Source organism: Solea solea, chromosome 10, assembly GCF_958295425.1.
Source record: "Solea solea chromosome 10, fSolSol10.1, whole genome shotgun sequence".
In the NCBI taxonomy this organism is placed as follows: Eukaryota; Metazoa; Chordata; class Actinopteri; order Pleuronectiformes; family Soleidae; genus Solea; species Solea solea.
The window spans coordinates 23,484,076-23,506,662 of record NC_081143.1 but is presented as its reverse complement, the minus strand read 5'-3'; the positions used below and the strand labels follow the sequence as shown (position 1 = coordinate 23,506,662).

Genomic DNA, 22,587 nt, shown 5'->3' with positions numbered 1-22,587 from the left:
AAAGAGCATGATGACATGCTGGTACAAAGATGTTGGTAACGCTGACTACTCTCACTCAGCTGGTTACATTAATGTTTACTCAATGTTTGGACACATAAACTTTGACTTTGCTGTGATAAATGTCCTCAATTCAATTAAACTTTATTTGTATAGCGCCAAATCACAAAATACATAATCTCAGCTCTCTGTACAAAGTAAGGCAAAAAACAAACTTTATAATAATAATATTATTATTAGGGAGAAGAGAAAACATAACAGTTCACACTATGAGCAAACACTAGAGGCAACAGTAGAGAGAGAAAAAATCCCTTTTAACAGGAAGAAATCTCTGACAGAACCAGACTCAAAGATGTGTGGCCATCTGCCTCGACCGGTTGGGGTGAAAGGAAAAATGGGGGAGACAAAGGACAAGAGGGAGGTGAGGTAGAGACAGAAGAGAGAACAGGGGCAGAAATATCATTCAATCAAAAACACACATTACTGAAATGTAAAGCACTTATTGATAGGAGTCCATTTTGTGCTGTGCGAGTGTTGTTAATGTTTGTTTTGTGTAAAGTTTTGAATAAAGCTTTGAGTCACGTTTTATGCAGTTTTGTGTAATGTTTTGTGTTGCTGTGGCAGCAACTTTGAGGTTTGAACAGTGTCTTTTTGTGTCTTTGTTTTGTGTAACGTTTTGTGTTGCTGTGGCAGCAACTCTAAAATGACAAACAATTTTCTCACTCACAATTTGAACTATTTTACATATGTACAAAAAATTGAGTTAGTCCTGGACTTTTAGTTTTCAAGTTTCTGCCTGTTTTTGAGTACATGTCCAATCTGTTTTTTTTTTTTTTGTGGTCCTCGCTATAGCAGTGTTTCCTCAATCCTGGTCCTGGCAACCCACTGCCCTGCATATTTTAGATGTCTCCCTGCTCCAACACATCCGAGTCAAATAAATGGGTCATAACCAGAGAAAGCTCAGTGCTATCATACATCCACAGGTCACCGGTGGTGGTTGTCAGCGTTGCTCCGCCTTTCGTTTTGTACGTACGTAAACACAATGGGCGTAGTGATTTTACGCTGGACGGAGCCGGTAGCTGTCAGACAGACAGAGATCACAGTGTTGTCGCTGATGCCTGGTTCTACTCGACATGTAAACATCAAACGTGAGACTGTCTTAGCTTAGACTTTTCCTTATTATCATCAGGTAAAATCATCGCGGTTTATTGGGCTGAAAATCCGACAGAGCTGTATCAACGCTAACGACCGCCTATTTATTCATTTACCCGCTACAGCACAAGCTTTAGTCATAAACTGGTTATTTTTGCGTTTTTATTCATCTTTAAAAACATGCAAAATGCGTTTCGTCGGTTTCCGTGGTTCACCAACGTCTCAATGTACGGCTGCCTGTTCGCCGGCGGGGACTTTGTCCACCAGTGGTTCTCGCGCACGGACAAAATGGACTGGACGCACACCAGGAACGTCGCCGTGGTCGCTTTCAGTTTCCATGGCAACTTCAATTTCTTCTGGATGCGCCTGCTGGAGCGGAAGTTTCCGGGCAACTCCGCCGCGATGGTGATGAGGAAGCTGCTGCTGGACCAGACCACAGCAGCGCCGCTGGCGACCAGTGTTTTCTACACAGGTGAGTGTGAACACCGCGTGGACGCAGCGGACAGTAAACGGTTAACTCAACTCCTACACATATCACATATCTGTCAATTTGTAACGTGACCCGCGTGCCCTCTTGTGCCCCGGTCACGTGGTGTAACTATCAGCTGTTCACCGTGTCATCCAACAAACCTTGACGAGCAGAGGTCACAGGAAAGACACAGTTTAGGTTTAAGCAAACTGAGCAGGGAAGAAACTATTCATTTTATAGCGATATTTAGATATCTAAATAGTGTTGAGTTATTTGGTTTTTTATTTATTGTAAGTCGCTTTGGATAAAAGCGTCTGCTAAATGACATGTAATGTAATATTAATTTGGTGCATGTTTGGGGCCACACTGTTGGTGTAGTGGTTAGCACTCTTGCCTTTGCAGCAAGAAGACTCAGGTTCGTGACCCGGTCAGAATAAGGGTCTTTCTCGAGTTTGCATGTTCTCCCTGTGTGTGTGTGTGTGTGTGTCGGTTTTCTCTGGGTTTCCTTCCAAAGTCCAAAAACATGCAGATTTGGGGATTAGGCAATTGTGGCCCTGCGATGGACTGGCGATCTGTCCATGGTATGACCTCGCCTATCGCCCTATGTCAGCTGAGATTGGCACAGCACCTCATGTGGAGGATAAAGTGTTAGAAAATGGATGGGTGGATGGATTTATTGCATATTTGCTCATCAAGTCCAAAGGCATTAAACTGGAGAATGTTTCCTGCCCCTTGTTGAAAGTGCCATGAAAAATAAAGGCAGGTTTGAAGGGAAAGGAGGTTCAATGACATACCAAGGTGTACCTAATAAAGTGGCCAGTGAGGGTATATATGAAGATGTGTGCAGTACTCATAATACTATCTAATTAAATGACAAAATGTATTTCAATCAGCAGCATAAACAAACAAAATCTGGCACATGAAGATGAATAATAGTTACTACGTTCTCATGAATCTGGTATTAGGTTTAGCCTTAAGTAGTTTACATCAGTCACCCAAAATGAAATCTTACACTTTGAAAATACTGTATGTGCACAATTGGCTACACTTCTAAATACATATCTGTGTGGCCCTCCTTCATATAGTGGTAAGGAGTCATTACACATTTTAACTGGAAGGAACACTAAAGAAGAATTCATTGACGCAACAATTGCCACTCCTCATTCCATTAACGCACACTGTGTGTGTATATATATATATATATATGTACATAATTACTTCCACTTAATGCCAGTATTGTACTTTAACAGTTGATTGATGGATAATTCCTACATGTCACCCAGGTGTCAGTCTCCTGGAGGGAAAAGAGGACATCTTTGAAGACTGGAGAGCAAAATTCCTCAATACATACAAGGTGAGCAGCAGCAGAGACAGGTGGTCACTGTCGCAGCAGCGTTATCGTCAACCTCTTATCACTAAAATGTGCCCAGACTGAGCTTAGAGTTTACATGTTCCATATTCAATCCTTATTTGCTGGGCTTTCTAAATTTGTAGATATAATATATTAGAACAGTAACATTTCTTGAATTAAACAAAAAATAATAATTTTACGCTCCAGAGTGTAGCTCCTGCTCTCTCTGACACATTCATATATTTGTGTTAGAATCTAGCGTTCTTTTGACCAGACTGTATCCAAGACACTTGGAGCTGCACGGTGCAGTGAACAGCAGCAGCTGTGTTGTGTTTACCACATGCAGACTGGTGTTCAGGGAGAGCGCTTGATTTGCTCTGCTTTTCCATAACTATAATTTTCCTTTTGTGGATGCTTCTTGGTGTTTTCAGCCATCAAATAATATTTTCGGTAATTTTTTAAAAGATCTATTTGAACTTGTATGATCTATGTTCTACATAATTTAATTTCCTCTGTAAAGTTGTTCACTATATTTACTTCTTTTGTTGTGATAAAATGAAGTTTTAGATTTCAAATAACCCTTGGACACCACCTGGGAGTTGTTGGTTTCTAACTCTGTACACAAATCAGCCAGATCCTTAAAGTGCTTGTTCTTATAAATTGATGAATAGTGGATTTGTTGGTTTTCTGTCCGACGGTTTATGTACAGTTTGGTTTTTGAAGTTTAAAACTGTTTCCGTTTGTCTCTCTCTCTCTCTCTGCTCAGACGGGGCTGATGTTCTGGCCATTCATGCAGGTAAACATTAACATCCCCAGTCAATAAATGATAATTCTTAACATTTTGTGAACTATCTGCTGTGAACAAAATCTCCTGAGCTCAACTGTCAGCTCTCCAATGACTCAGAAAAAAGTCACCACATATCGTGTTGTGAGTGTAATCATCTTCAACCACAATAAATAACTCAAAGTTATTGCACCTAATATCCTCATACAATTTTAAATGTTACTGCAAATATTAAATAACAGTAAAAAGCCATGAATGAACGCTAATCTCCATCCGTGTCCCTCAGCTTCTGAACTTTGCCCTGGTGCCTCTGTATGTGCGGACTACTTTCACCGGCTGCTGTGCTTTCGTCTGGGCCATCTTCCTGTGCTTCTCGCAACAGAGCGGCGACGGCACGGCCGCGGCCGCTCTGGCCTGGATCCTCTCCCCGAAAGAGAAAGAATGTGAACGCTCAGAGGAGAAAGCAGACGCTGAGGTCACGGTCGAGGCTCTTAAAGGTGGAACAGAAGCACCTAAATCTACACAGAACTGAAAACTACTGATTTTAATGGAGGTGAGACTAAAAAAAGGGAACACACAGTTGTCCTGCCTGTGGTCGATGTTGCACCAGCAGTGGCAGGGGTCGAGCTTTAAGTCCTACTGGGATTGATCTAAAAATGTGAGACAAAGTTGTCAGGTTGTTTGGTAATGTATTTATGTAAAGGGGCTATAATTATGTGACATATGCAAGTAGAGTTTAATACGGGTACTGCAATCCAAAATAAAGACACTGGAGTGCATTGTCCCACCTTGCCAATGTACTGTGTTACAGCAGCAAAGGCACTTTAAAGTAAAAGTTGTAGACATTATTTTCATAATCAATTAATCTGTTGATTATTTTCTCAATTAATCGAGTAATTGTTTGGTTCGTAAAATATCAGAAAATCTTGAAAAATATTGATCGTGTTTACCAAACCTGGGAATGAGGTCAAGTTTTAAAGATTTCTTTGTTGTATGGAGCAAAGAAACCAGAAAATATTCACATTTAAGAAGCTGTTGTTTTAATTATTGAAAAAAAACCCACTTAAACTGATTCAACAATTATTATCTGAATAATCGATTAATAAATCGATTATTCAGATACTCGTTGCAGCCCTACATGAATATGAGTAATTTCAATTTAACATGTTTCCTTAATCTCTGATGAAATATCTCATCCGTTTTATGATATTTACGTTAAAGGCTTCTTTAAAATATATATCTCAATATTCACAAAGCATATCATTAAAACCTAGTCTATTTTCTTCTGACATACTGTATGTGGGTCAGAGAATCTATTGATTGAAAAGTGTACAGTCGATGTTCCAGATTCCTCTGATTCTACTCTAAATGAAAACAAATGTGGTTAAAAAGGGAGAACTGCGTGGAGAGGCAGCTAACCGCTACAGCCGGGATGTTTACATTCATCCAATTTGGGCCAAAAATAATCAACAGTTGAATGTGTCTTTGTTTAGCAGAAGTGCTTTGACTGTTATCTGCAGCGCCTCATCTCCGACAGCTGCCGACTCTGGTTCCAGCTCACGTTCTGGTACAAGAAGTGCCAAATACACGGGCTCATAGCTTAAATACCATTAATCACATGTATTACGACATAAATGTGTTTATTATTAGGTTTGTGGGTTTTTTTAATGCATAAGGGCCACAATGCACCTTGTCTCCCACATTTTTACATCAATTGACATTTAAATATTGTGGTACGTGTGTCTGAGACATTCGTTTACTTGAACGTGCAACTGGTTCCTGCCTGATTTTTCATGTCAATGTGATACTGTGAAGGGATCTCTCTCTGACTTTCTTTACATTTACAACAGTTTGCTGCTAAAAACAAAACAAAACATTGCTTTACAGTTTTACTGCTGTGTGAAAGTGTGACATTATAGATTTTATGGTGACTCTTGAAATGTAACAGCTGCCTCCAACAAGGGCTTAAAAATGGAGGTTGATTTTAGCTCAGTGCATATAAACTCCTGTCTTCTCTTCTCAGGTAGATCATTAACATTCAAACGGTCACAATTTGTACATTTTTCACCTGAAATGCATTTATTATAGTTTTCCTGGACTAAACTCTTACTGTGTTAATAACACATCACTGTTTGTTCACACACTTTCAAGTACAGTAACTTATTATCAAGTTTCTCTTTCTTGTTAATTGACTGCCTGTTTATTTTCGTCTGCTGTAGAGATTGTAAATTAAGGTCAATTCAATAATAATTATTGATTTTGTTCACATTACATTAACTATGTAACGTGTAGCTCAACAGAGAATGTCTACTGCTTCCAAAGTCAAGTTTGACAGGTTTTTGACAGGTTTTGATATCACATTTGATCCCGAGTTACATTAATTGTAATTGTTAAAACAAATTTGACATAATTTATTGTTGAATAAATTGAAAAAAGAACATCTTTGACTTGTGTGTTCATTGAGCAACTGTCACACACATAAGGTTTAATCTTCGCATGTTAAATGTCATGTTTTGTTATCATAGGTGCATCCTCTGTGTGTTTTGGCTTGTGTTCATTAATTACTCACACCTATTACTCATTCTTCACATGCTACTGCAGCTGTCTTCATTTTCTTGTGGGAATACATTTAGCACAATGTGTACTTTGAAAAGGCCTTACGTGATGCATATAGCTTTATTTTGCAGTCTCTGTTTTTATGCAGTCACATTTATTGCTCCTAACTTCAAAGGAAGAGAAAGCAGAGGCTCTAGGCTTGTGTCTAATTTTGTAAAAAGTCTCCAACAGATTCCATTTGTCTAATTTGACCTTGTGTGACTAGAATAGTTATTTACAGAGAAACACCTGCCCTTTGACTTGATGTTTGACATCGGCATGTAAACAGCAGGCACACAGTTCACGTCAGAAAACGTGTAAAATGATGCACTTAAAGCAGAACTTTGCAAGTCTGCTCGCTTTTTTTCCCTCCCTTTAACTCGACGGAGATCTCAGTTTTGGACAAACGATTTATATGACACCACTGTAAACATCCATCCATCTTCCCATCCCCTCTCCTCACCATGTGCATTTGTTTTCAATGGAGCTGAAGAACACAAGCCGTGGAGCCATGTCAGTGCATCAGTTTTTCATGCTTCTGTTTTTTAATTCTCACCATTCGAAGAAAGCCTTCTGTCTTTTTCGACGTTGCAGTTCCGGAGACAAGAGTCCGATATTAGATAATGCATTCTTTTATGTTAAGATAAATGGGGGATCAAAAATAGTATTTTCAATTGGACGTTTTTTGTCCCTAGGAACAAATTAGGTTAGTTTGTTTTAAATCTGGCACTGCAGAAAAACTAACAATGCATCAAAATCGTTCAAAATCAATGTTGCTGCCAACCATTTACCCATCTTAGGGCCTGATAATGATAATAACCAAATACTCCTTGAATAGTATATTTTATGGAAATTATTGTAGTTTTTTTTTTTAGATAGAAAAACAGTCAGAGAAATGTGAAACCAAACTGACCTTTAAAAGGGTTAAAATTTCTAAAAATATTAATATTTGATATGTATATTTCAGGCTGAAGTAGCTTGAAAAGATTGACTCGTTCAAAGTGGAAAAATGTTTTTTAAAGCTGTTTCTGGGAAAGTTCTTGCGTAGCTTAGACATTTTAGGCTAATTTAAGAAACTGAGATGACAGTTCTAAAGTTTACCAAAAGGGAATATCCTCTGGAAAATTTGGGCTATATTCATTCAACACAGCCAAAATGGCTCAACGATTTAAAACGGAATGGCAGAAAATGCAAGGGAAAATGTCCCTAGGAACTCTAAAGGGTTTAATTAGCATAAAAATATCCAGCATATTTCCACTTTAATGAAGTGCCTGCAAGTCTGACTTGACCTTTGACACCAGCACAGCAGCCATGCAGAGGTTCACCAACTATAACCCTTTGACATCTCTTCACTGGTAACAAACACATTAAACGTATTTCCATGCAGTGTTTACTGAGGACGCACAGGCTGACGGTGGAAACTTTGTTGCCTGCACAAAACTAATCTATTTCTTTCGTTTCCAACGTCACCCCCGACGACAGCGGGAGTCTCCTCCCATCCCTGCTCGCACTGAGTGCGCATGCTCCCTGCATCCTCTCCACATCTCCACACGTCCACGGACTTGGAAGCTTGAATAAAGATGCTCAACGCCTCGGGTCGCTGGATCCTTGTCACCGGGTGAAATAGAGTAGCGTGGACGCACGCACACGCGCACGCACACACACACTGAGAGGGAACCGTGTACAATTTAGCTGCAGGACTCTCCTCCTCCTCTTCTTCTTCCTTCTCTTCCTCCCTTCTTTTTTCCACCGACATGGAAATGAAGAAATCTATTTCGGACAGCGAGCGCGCGCTCCGGAGCTACGGCGCTGTGTCGGAAACGGCATGGACCACGGACAAAGGTGAGCGAACATACGCATATTTATACTCATAAAAATAAATAAATAGATAGATGGATAAGTGAAAGTGAGACAGTCTCAGGGTGTCAGCATGTGTTTGACCCTGTGAAAACCCGCTGAAGAGGCGGCGCTGAAACGGTTAACGCGTGACTCAGAACGGTTTGGGGTGTTATCATCATCATCATCAGCAGCAGCAGCAGCAGCAGCGGAGGCAAAGGGCCCGTTATTTACACCGAGACAGTGTGGACTGGACACCGTCTCGGGGTGAATGTGAGCCAAAAGCACCAACGCAGCCTTTTCCCAAACTTGTACGGTCATATTTGATAGAGATTTGCGCCGCTGTCTGACGCAGAGGCACGAGGAGGAGACTCATTCAGCCAATACACACACACACACACCATCATCATCAGCTGAGCTCTAATCAATACTTCAGCTCTCACACAGATATATTCCACACTTCAGGTCGAAATGAGAAACAGTTAAAAGGGTTTTTGTTGTTTCCAACATGGATTTTCATACAGAGAGTGAACAAAGTAGCATTCACAGTTTCTTGATAACAGACTTTAAAGGACCAGTATGTAACATTTAGTATGGTTTATTAGCAGAAATGGAATATACTACCCATACATATGATCTGGTGGGGATTAGGGTTCCCATGGGGTCCTTAAAATAAATTTTAAAAAAAGTCAAGGCCCTTGAAAGTTTTTCTGAATTGCCCTAAATAGACATGGGTCATTGAAAGCGCTTGTGTGTTTTTGTGCAAGAAAGAAGTTAATGATGATGTCATGATGGGCGAAGCAGCTCTTACAATTTACCCTCCCATCTGAAGCTGTGTCAGCACATTCTGTCCTTCAATATGAGGGAATTGATCCTGGAAAAGTCCTTGGAAAGTCCTTGAAACCATGCCCACCCACCCCCACACTCACGAAAGTACAAAGGTAATAAGATACATAACATAACTTAACCTTCATTATTTGGATATCATAGCTTAGGAGCCTTATAAAGACATCCCATAATAGCCGGTGTTATATGGCTTTCAAATATAAGGAGTAAATAACATAACCCGTATAGTATACGATTGAGGGGCCCGACAAAGCTTTATATCACATGACATAACCAGTGTTATTTGGCTTCAGGAATCCAACGTTATCTGCTGTCTCACCATTAGAGGTCACCAATTCTTACACACTGGACATTTAATTGACAATACAACAAGCTGCGAGCCGAAGATAATTCTATTTTTTTCCCCCTGTAAATACAGCTTTCCTTTTCCTCTAAAACAACAGTTAAAAAAAGCAAAGTTACTCAGTTGAGAGTGACAGCATCGTGGAACACTAAAATTGGAGCTGACGCAGAGCCTGAGTGAGCTCATATCCAGGTCATCGCCTTTAATCAATACTCAGTCCAGATATTAGAGAGTTCCTGTGGAACTGAGAGACAGTTTAAGGGATTTTATATTCCGTACTCCTGGTATTTATTCAGAGTAGAGGAGCATTAATTGAATTGATTCCCAGAAGTACAGAGAGTGAGCACAGTAGTCAATAGCTCTATTAAGGTTTCAGCTAATAACAAACATAAGCGGTAAAGCCAAAGGCAATCACATTATTTCTAAACAAATACAGGATATCTTTGGTCTGTGAACACCAGAATGATTTATTCTTATTTATTATTAATAATTGCGACTTTACCATGAAACACTGGAGTCACAGAATGTTTCACAAACCTGCTTGATAAATTATAAAGTGTTAATCAACTGGATAATCAGTCAGTTAGAGGTGAATGTGTTTATTTTCAAAGCTGCTGTATAGTGTTTTAGATGCGTCCTGGTTTATTTGCGATGCGCCTCAGTGGAGCAGAGAGCGAGGAAACTTCCAGATTAAGTCGGAGAAGAGAAGAGAGAAGGGGGGAATGGAGAGGATATTTTTAGACACACACACGTTTTGTTCTTTCCAACCTGCCCCTGTGTGTGTGTGTATGTGTGCGTGCGAGCGTGCGTGTGTCCCATAAACAAACACAACACACACCCAAGTAGAAAACAAGACAAGGAGGTAAAAGATGGCAAACCTCGCTCCCCAAGTTTTCTAAAACAACAACAAAAAGAAGCACTTTGCAATTTGTTTTTCCTGCTCACCATCTGGTTTTTTTTTCACTTGAAGAGGAGGTGGGAAGTTCAGAGGAATCAGCAGCAGCAGCAGTGTGTGTGTGTGTGTGTGTGTGTGTGTGCACAGCATTAGATGTCAAACAGACGCCAACACATCCGTGTGACTGCTGCACCATGTACCGCTCCCACGCCCTGCGAGCTTCCTATTCTTAATCACATTATAATCCCAATGAACCATTAATGAAACTACTGTGATGGTGGCTCACATCTGCTGCTGCTGATGCTGCTGATCATGCTGATGATGTGAGGAGCAGTGCTGCTGAAGTTCACTTCACCTGTCCCTCCTGATCAAACTGCTTTTAATTAGGCAGCATCAAAGCTGTTTTTTCTACGTGAAGTGGTTAATGCTGAGGCATGTGTGTGTGTGTGTGTGTGTGATGCTCAGATGTTACTTTACTGAACTGGCATGTTGCCAGTTTTAATAGTGCACACTTGACTTATTGCTGCTTGGTCTAAAATGATGGCGAGCACATGTGCTCAGAGTGAAGTAAAATAAGAAGGAAAGGACGGGGAAGTGTGTTTCCTCTCTCCGGCTGCTGCAGGTCTATGATGCAAACTTTGGTTTGGCATCAGCGTCTGCGTTGCCGTCGCTTTTCTGTTTTCAGAAAAACGTGTCTGTGCGATGATTCGACGTTAATGAGGCTCGAACAAAACGCCCCCCCCCCTGTGCAGACTTCTGTCTGCTGTGGTGAGTCAGCTCCGTCCTCAGCAAAAGTACCACAAACACAGACTGCAGTTTGTGCTGCTGCTGCTGCTGCAGCGGCATGAAGAGCTGATCCAGTCGTCTTAGAAATACTGTGTGTGTGTGTGTGTGTGTGTATAAAGATAGGAATAGTTTGTTTACTCTGAGCTTTTTAGGTCTGTGCACTGGGCATTTTGTTAGGAATGGGCGTATACGATCATCAGTATAGGCCTGATTCTTGTCACTGGATCAAATATGGGGATAAAAGAAAAATACAGACTGTATGTGGGATGTTTATTTCATCTTTACTGCAGAGGAATATTATACAGTTGGATCATTATCTTCTTTAAATGGCTGGTTATGGTTCGGTGGTAAATACAACAGCACAAACTGCTATTTGCTATTAAAATGATCAATTCATTGGTTTTAGTCTCCTATTTTAAAATAGTTTAAACAAACATTGTGATTTTTCAGCGTCTTAAATGTAAAAGAAATCATTCAAATTGAAATATTTTAATAGTTTGTGGACAAAACAGCAAGTACTTGATAGCTTTTGTGACATCTGTATCGGTATTGGACATGAATAAGAATACAGAGCCATTCCTAGCATTTTGTCCTCTTTTAATGTGGTTTTATGCTTTCAAGATATAAAAAAAACAGGTTCCAGTCTTTCAAATAAAACTATTTGTTGCGGTTGTTGTTATTTCAGATCCCTGTGATTGTCGTGCTCCTCGTGAAACCTGATATTTAAAGACATCACTTTTTCTTTTTTCTCTGACGCATTATAGACCAAACGATTCACCACAGTTCTGGGTGATTATGTGTGTGTGTCGTATTTGCTTGCTCTGGGAAATGTTGCCATGTTCGGCACAAATGTGTGAAGAGAAACCGTTTATAATTCACTTCAGCAGAAAACCCATGTGAAGACTGACATGTGACATCATTGTACAGTATGCCCGCAGAATGTTTTTCTCAAATCGAGTGAGTCACGACTTTTCCTCCATAAAAGGGAGAGAGAGAGTGAGAGAGAGAAAGAAAGGTCAAAACAGAGGCAGTAGACGCCAAAATATTCAAATTTCTAGCCTCTCATATAACACATGAATCCCCAGAAACCCTGATCTTACACTTTTTACCTCATCTAATGCCTATTTATGATCCCTGTCTTTAAAAATCCACACAAAACTCACATAATTAAGGACAGAAACACAAGATATTATGACTTATATTCATGTTTTTCACATGTCGAGTGTGTCATATGGCTCTTGAATCACATCAACAGTAAAAACATGTCGACACATTTAAGTCCTTGAGGCCTTCATCTGAGCAAATGGCGTTGTTTTCTTTTTTTTATACTTTGTGGTCATGTGATCACACTTGTATGTTGATATGATTTATATTATTCAAGATGTGCAAAGTGGACACGTTATTTGTTACAAAAGCTCAGACAAAGGACTTAAGAGCAGGACTCCTCATAGGTAAGGAGGGAATTCAAAGGTCGGTTTAATACTTACATGGAAAAGGAGACCAATAAAGCTGAGGCATCCAATAAACTCCCAGGCAAAGGGTTAAATCCTACAGGACAACATTGGGTCACACACTAGAAACTATCACAAGGAAGAAATAAAACAAAATCATATCTAAGATACTCTGGCACTGACTGACTGACACACATACACAAAGGGAATGAGGGTTAACAGGGCACAGGTGTGGCTAATTAGGGCGGGGCAGACGATCAGCACAGGTGTGGAAGACACGAGAGGACAGGAAGTGAAGGGACCATGTAGTGGGAAACACAATAGTATATCCAGCTCCGGAGAACAACACCCTGGCGTGACAGCAGTTACCTGAGAATTTTAGATTTATTTTTTATTTTTCAGCTTTATTTAGACAAATAAACTTACAACAGTAATTACCACTCAAACAATAAAAAAAAAAAATACATTTATTGTAAAATGATGACATGTCAGTAACCATTCTTTTAAGATGTTGAAGGTTCTGTATAGCTTAAAACGTATCGTAATTAAAGGCTTTTAAAGGTCGCAGGCCTTTTTTCCTTCTAGTTTCTAGTTTTCTCTAGAAACTAGCTAGCTTGTTTCATCTTCTTCTTTGAGTTTTCTGGCGGAATTCTCTGTTTCGGTGTGTAAACAAAGAAATAACTTGCGTCACGCCAGGGTGTTGTTCTCCAGGGCTGCAGCTGGATGCTACTCGGAAGAGCGGCAATAGTTACAAGTGCAAAATAAAAAAAGGGAATAAATAAAAATGCAGTGGGAATAATACACAACTCTTAAATGGACATCGTGGGGGATCCTGTGTGTTTATAGGTCACACATTCAGGCTTTACGGGATGCATTGTTTCCGTCTTATGTGTGTTTGAGTCGAAATGATGATTCATTTTATGCTGCATATTTTTTATTTTTTAAGTGGGAGTAGCAATAATTGTGCCGAAGTCACAAAATAGAAGGGTTTTTTTTCTGCCAAGGGCACACATTTCACAAATTCAATACAAAAACAATACAAAAATCACGTCATTAGATTGCCTATAGGTTGTGCTGAAAACAAAGACACTCTATATTGCACATTCTTATAGCCTCTGTGTATACGTTTTAACATAGTAATGGAAATAAAGCAGCCTAAATGCTCTGTGTTGTAAGGGTTAAGCATTTGAAGTGGAGATACAGTAGATTAAAATAAAAGAACAACAACCCTCAATTAATTCACCCTTATTCTGACTAATTTAATGTTATACTGTGCATATTGTTGACTGTACAGTGTGAGATGCTGGTGCGGCAGCATTAGCAGTGGTCAGTGCATTGATCAGAGGAGTAAGTGTTTAGGTCAGTGTAGTTTGTGGTTGCAGTGTCTGTGGTCCAGCTCAGGTAGAAACCACCGATCCATTTGTTTTCTCATCCACATCAGCAAAAACACAGTCGACTTTCTTCATTTAATTCAGAAAGAAAAAAAAAAAAACAGCAATTTTCTCACCATCCCCTGATTGAAGCCTCTCACAGGAAAGCAGTAATTTGTTCCCGTGGTGCAGCTGTGACTAGAAACTTCAAAATCACCTCCTCTCTGGATTTACACACATTTACACACATTTACTGTCGCTCTGAACACTGTGCGCTTGGCTGCTGTCAAAACAACACATCAGAGGCGAGAAGCACAGTGTTTGCCAAAAAGCCGATGCTGTATGAGGACATTTTCAAGTATTAAAAAATGCCAGAATTTAAAAAGGGTCTGAATAAATTAGAAGTCTTATGTAATTATAAGAGGAATCATTGGAAACTTGGAAGGGCCAGTGAGAGCAAAGCACTAACATTACATACAAAAAACACACATGATGGAGAATAAAAACAAATTACACCAAGGATTCTTAAAAAGACAGAAACTTGGCAAATTTCTGAAAGGCTGTTCCATTTCTGTCCTGCATAATATTTATAAGCAAAAACTGCACTGATTTACTGTCTCCTCACCACAATGAAAGCTATTATTTTGGAATATTTGTCTATTATTGGGTCTATAAAAGCCAGAAAAACAAAAAAATACGAGAGTCCAACATTAAATTGATTGTTTTCCAAGTTTTCCAATGTCAGTGTTTTCAAGAACCAGCTCATGTTGTGACCTAATGTGGTGTGAAATTGATCTGTCGTTAGGAAAACATGAGAGACACGCTGGGTTTTTGGCCCAGAAGGAGCTAAACTAAAACTATAAACTGAATTTACAGCCGCATTCTTCCATGATTGCTTGAATATAATAGTTTGAGTTGTCCGTAGTGAACCACGGAATAAGCTTCAGACGTTTGAGCAGAGCAGACCTGTCCTTGTGGTCTCATTAAAAAAGAGTCTAGATGTGCGTTTCTCCTCCGTGCTGCTGCCTTTAAAGCCTCCCGTTTCCCCTCCTGACTCTTTTATTCCTCCTTATTAATTACTGCTGTGTGTGTGTGTGTGTGTGTGTGTGTGTCAGGTCACTCAGATGTGTCCATGGCGGAGAGCACAATGTCTCCAGAGGAGATCGAGGTGGAGATGACCCGTATCCAGCGCCTGCGGGAGGTCCTGGTGCGCCGGGAGTCGGAGCTGCGCTTCATGTGAGTCGCTTAAATGTCATCCTTTTTTTGTATTTTTTGCGTCTCAAAAGAAATGTTTAACAGAATGTGACAGCTGACGACTGCAGCCACACACGCACGGTGTCACAGCAATCCACCGCTTCCATCCTTGAGAGGATAATGAAGTCCCAACCCCGTTGCCATGACACAGCTGACTCTGTGGTGACGCACTGCGAAGGCACTCGAGTGTTGTCTTTTTGTGACGTAAGTGGGCCGTTTATGAGACAGTTCAGTGCTAAGACAGGCAGTCAATCCGTCCGTCCGTCTGTCCGTCCACCATAGATGAGGATGAGTCACCATGATGGAATCCTTGTCTCCTTATAGTCCGATCCCTCGCTGCTTCATCACAGTTCGCTGTGTCAGAGAAAGTGTTCCAGAACTCTGCAGATAACTGTTTGGTTTCACGGAAGAAACAGAAACCACCCAAACATCACAGTTGCCTTAAATCAGGCATGTCCAAAGTCCGGCCTGCGGGCCAATCACGGCCCTCTGTGAGATTTTGTACGGCCCTGCAACTTCGGTTTTTATAATGTATGATTTATGGCCAGGGACTTGGCCAAAAGTCAACCTTGGTCACATGTCACCCATTAGCTCAGCTGGTAAGTTGTAAGTAAGTTACCTGTGACAGACAACTATACGCATTATCTCATAATATGTTATTTGACTCCTTCATTGCTTTCACTCCTGCGTGGCTTAGATTTGGTTGTGCCAATTAAAATTCCATTTTTATAAAACAGTGCATTTGTATGTAAATGTTACTGTTAAAAAAAAGGGAAAAAGGCAACAAATCTTCCCGTTATCTAATAAGTTTGGACACCCCTGACTTCAATGATGTAATCAGATGTTACTAAAATGTAAGACGAGGAAAAGTTGTTATTTCTTTGTCTCTCTGTAAATGAAGGGTTTGGGATACAATTGTTCTCCCGTTTTCTCCCGACATTGTGGTATTTCTATTTTCCCTAATGAACAGAAAGACATGAATTTGTAGCATGTAAATGTGAAGGTGGCGTGACTCACTTTGAGAGAATCTATTCATTTTATTACATGTTCTTACAGTATTATCTCAGTGAGCACTTTATTTTCCAGTTGGCATAATTGATGATTTATTTTATAATTAGAAGGGGCAGCTAAAATGGTAGCCATTAACGTGTTTATATTTGTAAAATTATGCCTCCAAAATACAAAAAAGGTATAAAAAAATGTTTCAAACAAAGAAGGCGGAGAGAGGAAAAATGACCCCTGAAACATGGGGAACAGAAACAGGGTGAACTGTTAACACAAACTATATAAACACACCAGAGCAAAAAACGACTCAAATTTCAATAAAATCAGATTCAGTTTGTGAAATTTTGTGAAATATGTCACAGTTCAAAGTTCGCTTGAAGAAAAACAGTCTAATTTTGTGACTTCTGACGGAAAAAAAGTCTGAAGATGTGACCTATAAACACACACGCCCAGGATGTCCATATAAGGAGTTGTGTATTATTCCCACGGCAATTTCAACCAAGGGTTGAAATATTAACATATGATTGCTGTTATATTACAATATTTACTCACTGCTTTGTGATTTCAGTACAGGTGAATAATTGCTTCTTCTTTTGTTGTTGTTGTTGTTGTTGTTGCTAACTACACCACAACAAACCACACTTGACAATCCTCTCTTGGTGACCCCGGGAAAACAAATGTGCACTGACTCACCACCGCTGAACAATAACACAAAGTGAACAGTGTGTGTTTTGTGGGTTCATCATTACACTCCTCACATCTGCAGTGTGACAGTCGCTGTGTGGGACGATGCCGATACACTTCTCTGAGACTTCAGCTCTGTTTATAACGTCGTCGGTTCACACGCCCACTTAAACGGCTTCATCAGGCCGCCGACACGCTGCTTGAGCTCGGCGCTTACGTCTCTGTTGTCAGGCTCTGTGTGTGACTCAAGACAAGCACACACACACACACACGCACACACTGACTAGCAGATGGAGAGTCAAAGTGCAGAAGCTGCTGGAATCCACAGATAGCACAGAGAATGTGAAACGAGGGGAGAAACAGAACAAGGAGGAGGAGATATGAAGATGGAGGGAGGTGTAAAACAGAGCGGGGAGGGGGAGGAGGAGGAGGTGGAGGGAGGCTGTGGGTGAGTCATCGACATGATCTGTCACAGGGAGAATTAAAGCTGTGGTGTGGCTGTCACTGAGAGAGAGCGGGGGGGGGGCGGGAAATATAGAGGACCTCTGGGTGTCAGGGCTGCAGGAGGTCAGAGAGCAGAGTAGATTGATTTCTCGTGATTTATGACAGTCCATATGTCACGTCGTGTCATTGGAGGCTGCGACGTCTCAGTGTCCAGTCCTGATTTCTTGATTAACCCTTAAAAAAACTTACTAATTTGTTCCTGGCGACAGAAAATGCCACCTTGCCAAAAACGTCTGTAAAAATATTATATGTTAATATTTTTTTCCACTTTCAATGAGTCAATCTGTTAAAGCTACTTCAGCCTGAAATATACATATCAAAAGGCCAGTTTGTTTTCACAACTCCACTGTTTTTTTTATTGAAAAAAACAAAAAAATCTACAATAATTTCCATAAAATACATTTCAAGCGGAATTTGATTATAATTATAAAACTGGGATGGGCATTTTCTGCCACTATAGGAACAAATTAGGAAGTTCTTGCCTAGCTGAGACATTTTAGGCTAATTTAAGAAACTGAGATGACAGTTCTGAAGTTGACCAAAAATGAATATCCTCTGGGAAATTTGAGCTATATTCATTCAACACAGCCAAAATGACTTAAATGAATTAAAAACAGAATGGCTGAAAAATGGCATTTGGGCCACACAGTGGTGCACGTGGCTAGCAGTTTTGCCTCACAGCAAGAAGGTTGCTGGTTCGTGTCCCCGGTTTAGAGTTTGCATGTTGTCGCTGCGTGTGGGGGGAAAATGACACACCTGACGCTGACGAGTCAAAGCACTGAGGAGAAACCGTTTTTGATAACTGAGTTTTCTTAGTTACATCTGGGTTGTTTCGTTGTGATGTCACTCTAACTCCAACTCTAACTCTAACTCTAACAACATCGTTTACAGTCAGATTAAAACGTTTTAGAGTGAAAGCAGCTCACATCTAATCTGATATAAACCAGTGGTTTACTGTGTCTCTCTCACTTTTTCAGGATGGATGACATTCAGCTCTGCAAAGACATCATGAGTTTGAAGCAGCAGCTGAGGCAGATTGTCGCTGTACCAGGTACACACACACACACACACACACACTGTAAGGCTCTCAGGAAATAAACTACTCTCATTATTATCCTCTTAAAATTCGACAAATGTCTCTTTCGACTTTGGCACCCCACAGTAAAATGATTTTTCATGAAGAGATGACCTCACTTATCTCACTGGTGACCTCAGCTACTGTGCCTGCACGCCCGGTGACAGCCATTATGAATTCAGATAGTTTTGTCCATCTGTCCCATTTTTGCGTGCGTTTCCTCCCGTGTGGACACTAAATTGGCTGTAGTGTGAGTGTGTGTGTGAGTCCAGTGTGTGTGACCCCCACCTTTAGCCCTGTGTCAGCTAGGATTGGCACCAGCAGCCCCCTGTAACCCTCATGTGGAGGATAAAGCAGTAGGCGACGTGCAACCAGGCTCCTGCTGGACAACACCAGCTGTCGGACACACTGCTGTCCACTCATATGTGGCATATTTTATTGTATCAAAGGACTATGTTGAGTTTTTTAGACGATGGATGGATGGATGGATGGATATCTTGTTTCTCTAGATCAGCAATTCCCAAAGTGTGGGTGGCGGCCCCCAAGTGGGTCGTGGCAGTACTGCAGGTGGGCTGTAAAAAGGTCATTAAATATGAATAAATAAACGTTTTCAATTTTCAAAGTTTTAAATTGCTGTCAAATATGTAAGATTAGATTATAAGGAATAAGACAAAGCCACTGTTGATGGATAATCACGCACTTATGTTTTGAAACTAAACCTAACATGAGGTGGAGCTCAGCTGTAATAACCACACGCATGAGTTCAGAAATAAAGTGATGTGGACAGATTATTAATCTGCACTTTTCATTTTGGTATCACCAAATTATTCTGATCCTAGTCTCCTGTGTTGATCAGAGTCATAGTTTAACCCTTTCAGTCAGAAGGTCCCCCAGATAATAATAGTGAATAATAGTGGAATACTGCACTAAAGGTGAAAGTACACAGTGATGTTGCACGTCAATTTAAACAGCAGAATATGGCCAACAAGGCTGTATAATGAAATACTTAAATGTGTAATTAAACGGGACAAACATAGCTCAAATAACAACTAAAGGAATTACTGCACCCATTCACCACTTTATCCAGAACACCAGACGTAGAGCTTGAGTGAAAGCAGAGCCAAAGAATAAAAATGGGATCTTAAATATTCCACTACTTTTGTCCTCATACAGTCTGTATTTGGGGTTAATGGTCACATGATACACACTGACCAACACAAACAACCCCTGGTTGACATTCCGGTCGTTGCAGGTTCTGGCATCCCATTACTTCACACTAGTACAATGTGTGTCATGTGACGCGTGTGTGTTGTCAGCCATGTCCTCCATAGGTTGTCTTTCCCCCTGAGGGAATTCACACTGGAGCTGCACGGCTCCATTTTATATCCAGACGGGTGGAAAGAGCTGATGTTTGCAGTCATTTTTTTCCATGTGCATGTGTGTGCAGTGTTGTTTGGTCTTTTTATATCTGTCTCTGACTGCGCTGTGGAGTGTGAAGGCTGCAGGAGGGAGCCAAGGCAAAGTGGACGTTCCATTTCGTTGGAACTCTGCGAATTTAAACGTCTTCTCTACACAATGAGCCAGACAGAGAGCTTTTCCTCGCATTTTGCATGAATAAGTCAGTGTCTCATTTCCTTTAAAAAAGAAACATGTGTGTCTGTTTGTGGTGTGACTCGACCGGCAGTCTGTTTCTTAAAGGACCGTCGTAATGAATTACATACAATGAGAGTTTATTATGATTATGAATCTATTACTAAGTCAAATGTCAACTAAATGTATAATTGATTTGACTGTTTGAATATTTTTGACATAAAATAAACAAATGATGATTTTTCATCCTCTTAAATGTGATATTTTCAGATCTTTTTTTATTTTTTCATAAATACAAATATAACCGTTTAGTAACAGCAAGTGATATTCAGAACTGCTCAAATTAAATGAACATTAATTGAATTTATACATTTTCAAATAACAAAAAACTAAACATTGAATACTTAAAACAGATCAGCAGCAACCTAAATCTGTCAAATAAATTTACTTATCAGCATTGATTAAGGGTCTGAAAACAAAACAAAATTAAAAACATACATAAATAAGTTATAATTAGCCAGTTATTGAGATAGAATAATGTTGATGCTGATTATTTAAAGAATATTGAGTTGTCACATTCATGTATTTCCATTTACTTGTTCATGATATTTCCATTAGGGCTGCAACTAACGATTTTTATTTCTTTATAATCGAATAATCTGTGTATTATTTTCTCATTTGGTCCAGAAAATGTTTCCCAAACCTGGAACTGACGATGTTCTCAGATGTTCTTGTTTTGTCCACAAACCAAAAAATATTTAAGTTATAATGATTTATTTGTCAAATGGACAGAAAATATTATCTAAAATTAATATTATCTATATCTAAGAAGCTGAAAAATCAAAAAGGCTGGTTTTAATTAAGAAAGAAAACAACCTCTAAAACTGAATAATTAGTAACTGATTAATAACAAAAATGTGTTGCAGCTCTAGTTTTCATTACTTCATGAATTTTTTCCCCCTCTGTTTCCTGCAGAGAAAGAAAAAACAAAGAAGAACAAGCAGCGAGAAGAGGAGCTGATCCTGAAGATCCATAAACTGGTGCAGAAGAGGGATTTCCTGGTGGACGATGCAGAGGTGGAGAGATTAAGGTGGGACGATACAAAAGGGACAACAGGAAGGAGAATAAATTAGGTTCAATCCGTGGGGGACAAATGTGGACATGAATTAAGACCAGGGACAGTGTGTGTGTGAGGCTGATGACTGTGGCACTGTGGTCATTTTCTACCTCCTGCTCCTTTGTTGCCACAGATTATCACAGAGTGTGACATGAGGATAACAAGATATATATATATACACATACACATATGTATGTATATATATATATATAATGTTACTCAGCCTTCACCAATAACGTGATTTATTGACAAAGGTGTCATGGTTTGTTTACGTCAGGGAGCGAGAGGAGGACAAGGAGATGGCCGAGTTTCTCACGCTGAAGCTGATGCCTCTGGAGATGAAGCTCAAAGACGCACAAAGTGAGCAAGAGATTTAACAAACACACAAACGTACAAAGTATACGTTCACGTCAGTGTCTCGTTATGTGATATTTTCTCTTTCTTTTATGGCAAGATCCTCCAAAGCCCAAGAGACAGATCCTGGAGCCGCCGCCCAACAAGCCGTCCATCACCAAGACAGGAGTGGCCATCATTAAGGACTGCTGCGGAGCCACGCAGTGTGTCGTCATGTAACCAGGACTGAGACCTCTGAAGTGCATCACATGACATGACATACATCACTTCCTGTCACTCAGAGAACCCCCAGTTTAGCTCCATCGCTTCAGACTCAACTCAGGAGCAAGGTTGTAATAGTCGAGTGGGTTTGCCAGTATTTATTCATTTTTATTTATATGTAATATGGAGTATGCAAGACTCAAAAAGGTCATAATAAGTATTGTGTCATACAAACCCAACAAAAAATGCCATTTTAAAAAATTAGGACAAATGAACAACCATCTCTGAATCAAATATAACAGTCTACAAGAACATGTGCATCACACTGCTGAGGTTGGATGCCGTTAGTGTGAAAGGTAAAAATCAAATAGGCAACAGACTAAAGACACACATGAACCAACTCAACCCAATTAACTACAGTACATACCAAATGTTATGTTTCACTCATGGCCCACATTTAAAAATACAACCTTTCAAAATTTGCCAGCTGAGAAAAAAATAAATACACCTCATATGAACCCATATGAATGGATTATGTATGAAATAAATTTAAAGGACGAAAACTAAGCACATTTTGCTACAATTTTAGTTCGTTTTATAAACACACAATTAAGTTTCAATTAGTTATCGCTAGTTTTTATTTTTTTTTCAGTTAAGGAAAACATTTTTCAATTTTAGTTTTGGTTTCTTCATTCGTTTTCATTATAACTATAATAACCTTGCTCAGGAGGAGTCAGGTTTGTAATTAAAATAAAAGTTTATGGTACAAAGAGCGACCAGGAAATTTGGAAACTGATTCCCAACTGTGTGTGAAAACTTGTTCATGTCTTCAAGAATTTGCATGATCTCCCCCGTGTGTGTGCGTGGGTTTCCTCCCACAGTCCAAAAATCATGCAATTATGGGGATTAGGTAAATTGGACACTCTAA

At 39.9% G+C, this 22,587-nt stretch overlaps 2 protein-coding genes across 2 annotated transcripts; both read left to right on the top strand.

The window, feature by feature from the left end:
• The first annotated feature begins 1,052 nt into the window (after positions 1-1,052).
• On the top strand, positions 1,053-6,188 carry LOC131467597 (mpv17-like protein). Its single transcript, XM_058641599.1, has 4 exons — positions 1,053-1,621; positions 2,902-2,972; positions 3,736-3,765; positions 4,040-6,188. Exons 1-4 carry the CDS (start codon positions 1,330-1,332, stop codon positions 4,283-4,285), a joined length of 639 nt encoding a protein of 212 aa, XP_058497582.1. The 5' UTR covers positions 1,053-1,329; the 3' UTR covers positions 4,286-6,188.
• Positions 6,189-7,859: 1,671 nt separating this feature from the next.
• Positions 7,860-22,476, top strand: bmerb1 (bMERB domain containing 1). Its single transcript, XM_058641600.1, has 6 exons — positions 7,860-8,190; positions 14,991-15,111; positions 18,300-18,373; positions 20,963-21,077; positions 21,382-21,464; positions 21,559-22,476. The coding sequence occupies exons 1-6, from the start codon at positions 8,103-8,105 to the stop codon at positions 21,675-21,677; spliced, it is 600 nt and encodes a 199-aa protein (XP_058497583.1). The 5' UTR covers positions 7,860-8,102; the 3' UTR covers positions 21,678-22,476.
• The last annotated feature ends 111 nt before the right edge of the window (positions 22,477-22,587 follow it).